The sequence below is a fragment of the Coregonus clupeaformis genome, unplaced genomic scaffold, assembly GCF_020615455.1.
Source record: "Coregonus clupeaformis isolate EN_2021a unplaced genomic scaffold, ASM2061545v1 scaf0153, whole genome shotgun sequence".
In the NCBI taxonomy this organism is placed as follows: Eukaryota; Metazoa; Chordata; class Actinopteri; order Salmoniformes; family Salmonidae; genus Coregonus; species Coregonus clupeaformis.
In genome coordinates, this window is record NW_025533608.1 from 214,968 (window position 1) to 222,500 (window position 7,533).

At 32.9% G+C, this 7,533-nt stretch overlaps 1 protein-coding gene across 1 annotated transcript in view; it reads right to left on the minus strand.

The window, feature by feature from the left end:
- Positions 1-6,641: 6,641 nt before the first annotated feature.
- LOC121559514 (butyrophilin subfamily 1 member A1-like) overlaps positions 6,642-7,533 on the minus strand; it is a 6,904-nt gene continuing 6,012 nt past the window's right edge. The window contains exons 5-6 of the mRNA XM_041872749.1: positions 7,493-7,533; positions 6,642-6,806 (exon numbers count right to left, since the gene is read on the minus strand). The exon at positions 7,493-7,533 is cut by the window's right edge and continues 52 nt beyond it. Of these exons, the coding sequence (XP_041728683.1) occupies positions 6,694-6,806; positions 7,493-7,533 (154 nt within the window). The 3' untranslated portion in view covers positions 6,642-6,693. The remainder of the gene's footprint in view (positions 6,807-7,492) is intronic.

The window sequence follows — 7,533 nt, forward strand, 5'->3', positions numbered from 1 at the left end:
CTAAGGGATGGCATAGTTAAAGTATAATAAATTACTTAAAATATAATTTTAACAGGGTCAACCACATTTAGACATGTCACCTGTACTATCAGTGTTCTGTTTCTTAATACAGTAGCTCACTAGCTTGGTGTTACGGTATGACTAGTGCAAATATACTTGGCTGCCTTGTACCCCGTAGTGACTTGTAGTTCTGTCATTCCTGTCTGTTATTTGTTCTCCAGTGGGAGGTATCAAAGACAACAGCTTGGTGACACAATACCAACAAACACCATTGTGGCAGGAATCCATAAGAAATCATGGGTTCAAATTCTTCCCTTGGCTTCATCTCCAGGTCTGCAGCAAGGTGTTAGGCCAACTACACTCACCGTGAACTTTCCCCAAAGACAGCCTCACTGAATGGTTTTGAAATTTAGTGAATGCCTGGAAGGACTGAATCTTGATTGAGATTTACATATATTGAAACCTTACATAATATTTACATATATTGAAACCTTACATAATATTTACATATATTGAAACCTTACATAATATTTACATGTATTGAAACCTTACATAATATTTACATGTATTGAAACCTTACATAATATTTACATATATTGAAACCTTACATAATATTTACATATATTGAAACCTTACATAATATTTACATATATTGAAACCTTACATAATATTTACATATATTGAAACCTTACATAATATTTACATATATTGAAACCTTACATAATGTTTACATATATTGAAACCTTACATAGTATTTACATATATTGAAACCTTACATAATATTTACATGTATTGAAACCTTACATAATATTTACATATATTGAAACCTTACATAATATTTACATGTATTGAAACCTTACATAATATTTACATGTATTGAAACCTTACATAATATTTACATATATTGAAACCTTACATAATATTTACATATATTGAAACCTTACATAATATTTACATATATTGAAACCTTACATAATATTTACATATATTGAAACCTTACATAATATTTACATATATTGAAACCTTACATAATGTTTACATATATTGAAACCTTACATAGTATTTACATATATTGAAACCTTACATAATATTTACATATATTGAAACCTTACATAATATTTACATATATTGAAACCTTACATAATATTTACATATATTGAAACCTTACATAATATTTACATATATTGAAACCTTACATAATATTTACATACATTGAAACCTTACATAATATTTACATATATTGAAACCTTACATAATATTTACATATATTCAAACCTTACATAATATTTACATATATTCAAACCTTACATAATATTTACATATATTCAAACCTTACATAATATTTACATACATTGAAACCTTACATAATATTTACATATATTGAAACCTTACATAATATTTACATATATTGAAACCTTACATAATATTTACATATATTGAAACCTTACATAATATTTACATGTATTGAAACCTTACATAATATTTACATATATTGAAACCTTACATAATATTTACATATATTGAAACCTTACATAATATTTACATACATTGAAACCTTACATAATATTTACATATATTGAAACCTTACATAATATTTACATATATTGAAACCATAATCGGTCAACCGGTGTGTTGATCCGTCTTTCACTAAGATAAACTGAACTCATTTTTTTATATCACACTTCTTACTGTTATTTTCCCTTCCCGCTCTCTGGCAGTTTCACTGATTCATCCCTCCCTCCCTCCCTCCCTCCCTCCCTCCCTCCCTCCCTCCCTCCCTCCCTCCCTCCCTCCCTCCCTCCCTCCCTCCCTCCCTCCCTCCCTCCCTCTCAATTATAATGTACAGTCTGTGCCCTCTCACTCTCCCTCTCAATGGTAATGTACAGTCTGTGCCCTGTATGCTGTTGCGCAACCCCCCCCACCATCTCTATGTCACTCCTCTCCAGTGGACTAGCAGCACTGCTCCCTCCCTTTCACACAGGACATTGTTTCTTATGAAGCTCATTCTAAAATACAGACGTGATTTCTATCCCACTGTGTGCAAGTCTTCAATTTAGACCACAATTAGTTGAATGAGGTGTTTTCATGTATTTCTTTTGATTTAACCTTTATTTAACTAGGCAAGTCAGTTAAGAACATATTCTTATTTACAATGACGGCCTACCAAAAAGCAAAAGGCCTCCTGGGGGGGCTGGGATTAAAAAGACGTGGCCGTCCTCCTCCACCTTCTTCTCTCTCACCAGGTACACTCCTGACAGCTCGTTGCCATGTGTACCACCAAACACTGCAACGCGGGACACAGTCGGCAACACCAATTCCCTTCCTTCCATCTAAGGGATGGCATAGTTAAAGTATAATAAATTACTTAAAATATAATTTTAACAGGGTCAACCACATTTAGACATGTCACCTGTACTATCAGTGTTCTGTTTCTTAATACAGTAGCTCACTAGCTTGGTGTTACGGTATGACTAGTGCAAATATACTTGGCTGCCTTGTACCCGTAGTGACTTGTAGTTCTGTCATTCCTGTCTGTTATTTGTTCTCCAGTGGGAGGTATCAAAGACAACAGCTTGGTGACACAATACCAACAAACACCATTGTGGCAGGAATCCATAAGAAATCATGGGTTCAAATTCTTCCCTTGGCTTCATCTCCAGGTCTGCAGCAAGGTGTTAGGCCAACTACACTCACCGTGAACTTTCCCCAAAGACAGCCTCACTGAATGGTTTTGAAATTTAGTGAATGCCTGGAAGGACTGAATCTTGATTGAGATTTACATATATTGAAACCTTACATAATATTTACATATATTGAAACCTTACATAATATTTACATATATTGAAACCTTACATAATATTTACATGTATTGAAACCTTACATAATATTTACATGTATTGAAACCTTACATAATATTTACATATATTGAAACCTTACATAATATTTACATATATTGAAACCTTACATAATATTTACATATATTGAAACCTTACATAATATTTACATATATTGAAACCTTACATAATATTTACATATATTGAAACCTTATATAATGTTTACATATATTGAAACCTTACATAGTATTTACATATATTGAAACCTTACATAATATTTACATGTATTGAAACCTTACATAATATTTACATATATTGAAACCTTACATAATATTTACATATATTGAAACCTTACATAATATTTACATGTATTGAAACCTTACATAATATTTACATGTATTGAAACCTTACATAATATTTACATATATTGAAACCTTACATAATATTTACATATATTGAAACCTTACATAATATTTACATATATTGAAACCTTACATAATATTTACATATATTGAAACCTTACATAATGTTTACATATATTGAAACCTTACATAATATTTACATATATTGAAACCTTACATAATATTTACATATATTGAAACCTTACATAATATTTACATATATTGAAACCTTACATAATATTTACATATATTGAAACCTTACATAATATTTACATACATTGAAACCTTACATAATATTTACATATATTGAAACCTTACATAATATTTACATATATTGAAACCTTACATAATATTTACATATATTGAAACCTTACATAATATTGACATATATTGAAACCTTACATAATATTTACATATATTCAAACCTTACATAATATTTACATATATTCAAACCTTACATAATATTTACATATATTCAAACCTTACATAATATTTACATGTATTGAAACCTTACATAATATTTACATGTATTGAAACCTTACATAATATTTACATATATTGAAACCTTACATAATATTTACAAATATTGAAACCTTACATAATATCTACATATATTGAAACCTTACATAATATTTACATATATTGGAACCTTACATAATATTTACATATATTGAAACCTTACATAATATTTACATATATTGAAACCTTACATAATATTTACATACATTGAAACCTTACATAATATTTACATATATTGAAACCTTACATAATATTTACATATATTGAAACCTTACATAATATTTACATATATTGAAACCTTACATAATATTTACATGTATTGAAACCTTACATAATATTTACATATATTGAAACCTTACATAATATTTACATATATTGAAACCTTACATAATATTTACATATATTGAAACTTTACATAATATTTACATATATTGAAACCTTACATAATATTTACATATATTGAAACCTTACATAATATTTACATATATTGAAACCTTACATAATATTTACATACATTGAAACCTTACATAATATTTACATATATTGAAACCTTACATAATATTTACATATATTGAAACCATAATCGGTCAACCGGTGTGTTGATCCGTCTTTCACTAAGATAAACTGAACTCTTTTTTTTATATCACACTTCTTACTGTTATTTTCCCTTCCCTCTCTCTGGCAGTTTCACTGATTCATCCCTCCCTCCCTCCCTCCCTCCCTCCCTCCCTCCCTCCCTCCCTCCCTCCCTCCCTCTCCCTCCCTCCCTCCTCCCTCCCTCCCTCTCAATTATAATGTACAGTCTGTGCCCTCTCACTCTCCCTCTCAATGGTAATGTACAGTCTGTACCCTGTATGCTGTTGCGCAACCCCCCCCACCATCTCTATGTCACTCCTCTCCAGTGGACTAGCAGCACTGCTCCCTCCCTTTCACACAGGACATTGTTTCTTATGAAGCTCATTCTAAAATACAGACGTGATTTCTGTCCCACTGTGTGCAAGTCTTCAATTTAGACCACAATTAGTTGAATGAGGTGTTTTCATGTATTTCTTTTGATTTAACCTTTATTTAACTAGGCAAGTCAGTTAAGAACATATTCTTATTTACAATGACGGCCTACCAAAAAGCAAAAGGCCTCCTGGGGGGGCTGGGATTAAAAATTAAAATATAGGACAAAACACACATCACGACAAGAGAGACACCACAACACTACATAAAGAGAGACCTAAGACAACAACACAGCATGGCAGCAACACCACATGACAACAACATGGTAGCAACACAACATGACAACAACATGGCAGCAGCACAACATGGTAGCAACACAAGACATGGTACAAATATTATTGGGCACAGACAACAGCACAAAGGCAAGAAAGTAGAGACAACAATACATCACGCGAAGCAGCCACAACTGTCAGTAAACGTGTCCATGATTGAGTCTTTGAATGAAGAGATGGAGATAAAACTGTCCAGTTTGAGTGTTATTTACAGCTCGTTCCAGTCGCTAGCTTCAGCAAACTGAAAAGAGTGTTAGTGAAGGCCAGGAACAAAAACCTGTAAACTTCTGTTCCTTTGTATATAAAAAAAACAGTGGCTGTCATGACTAAATTTGTCCTCATGTACTGAACAAGCTTATGAATGTTGGCAGGTTATTCTCCTTGAGATGTCCCTCACTTGGGAACGACTTATTTTGAGCAATGGACTGTGTTTTTCCATGTAGTGAATCTGTTATTCAATGTGTTTGTGTGGGCTAATAGCAGTAAGGCCAAATAAAAATGTTCAGCAAATAATTGTTTTTATATATTTATTTGATACTTCAAGGGGTCTGAAAATTCAATCAAACAATTCCTTATAGTTTAGTAGAACCTCCCTCCCCCGGCTTACTGTGTAGAGGGTTACCTAACAGTAAACTGGCTGGTTGGAAGTATATCGTGAATGTCTAGCAACCCAAAGGTTGTGATTTCAAATCTCGTCATGGACGAGAACCGAGTTTGGGCAACGCTGAGCTAACCCTTTTAACCTAACTCCTAAACATAACCCTAACCCCTAGCCTAGCTAACATTAGGCAGCTAGCTAATGTTAGCCACCTAGCTAGAATTCACAACATATCATATGTTTTACTAATTCGTAACATATTGTACGTTTTGTAAATTCGTAACATATGATATGAATTGTAATTCGTAACATATCATACGAAATGGGTGATGGACATCCACAAATGAATACATACCGTACGAAACGTAACATATCATACTAAATGGACTGTCTCGGATTTTACGTAACTAATAATACAAAATGCTCTGAGACAAGGTTGAGCAGTCTTATCAGTCTACTCTGGCCTACTTGGACTACACAGTGAGAGCGTTGCGTAATTTACAACGGCAAGAAGACCAAGACGAATGGATGTACATGCTGTGTTAGTGTTGCTGCAGAATCTGAATGAAAACAACTCAGATGGAAGAAATGAATCATGATGACATATCAGATTAATAAGCCTGAACCTACACCTCCGAGGCCTAAGCGCAAAAAAAATGCCTGAATGGTGCACACTGAGCAGGTGCCCATGACACCACCAAATGCAACAGTGAGAGACAGGAGGGAGGCAGGGAATGCACCGTTTGGATTAATAGTTTATATATACACTAGATGACTGCCAGGGGGGCGCTGTTTTGAAGCCACCACGCCGCCATCTTGGCACTCCCCCACCATCGTAAAAAAATATTTTGGAAGCTATAGCAATGCATTTACTAATGTCCACATTTGTTTTTGCCACGTTTATTCTATTACATACACCTTAATGCACACTTTTAAATTATATTATGTGAGCTAGACATAAAAATATAACATTTATAAAAAGTTTTCCTTAAAGTATACTTTTTTTTTTTTTTAAGTACTAATGTTATTGTTCCCACTAGAACAACGACAAAAAAAAATACTTAAAAACATGTAATTTTGTCTTTGGAACATTTCCATTCATTCCTATAAAGAGCAATGGTAATGGCATCTTCTTTTGTAGACACTATCTCCGCCATAGTTCGATGGGCAAAGTCTATGGGGAAATGAATAGAGTTTTTGTAAGGTTTTTCAATAAACACAGAAAACAAGGTAAGTGGTCAACACAGGCTTAGGAGATCTGATACGTTTTGTTCTATATGATAAACCTTCATCAGCTAACGTCACTTTTTGTGAATTTTGAAGCTTTTTTTATGTAAAAATAAAAAACACACATAAAAGCACTTAAAGGCTTCGTAATTCATTAGTGGTGGAAAAAGTACCCAAGTGTCATACTTGAGTAAAGGTAAAGATACTTTAACAGAAAATGACTCAAGTAAAAGTGAAAGTCACCCAGTAAAATATTACCTGAGTAAAAGTAAAAAAAAAGTATTTGGTTTTAAATATACTTAAGTATCAAAAGTAAACGTATAAATTATTTCAAATTCCAGATTGCGCAATTTTTTATTTTTTATTTATTTACAGATAGCCAGGGGCACACATAATTTACAAACGAAGCAAGTGTGTTTAGTGAGTCCGCCAGATCAGAGGCCAGGAAGACCAAGGATGTTCTCTTGATAAGTGCGTGAATTGGACCATTTTCCTGTCCTGCTAAGCATTCAAAATGTGACGAGTACTTCTGGGTGTCAGGGAAAGTGTACGGAGTAAAAAGTACATTATTTTCTTTAGGAATGTAGTGTTCAACTGTATAGTATAACTATGAAACCAAAACATAGACCTGACCTCTCTTTTTGTAGAGCACACCAGTGAAGACCACGAACAGG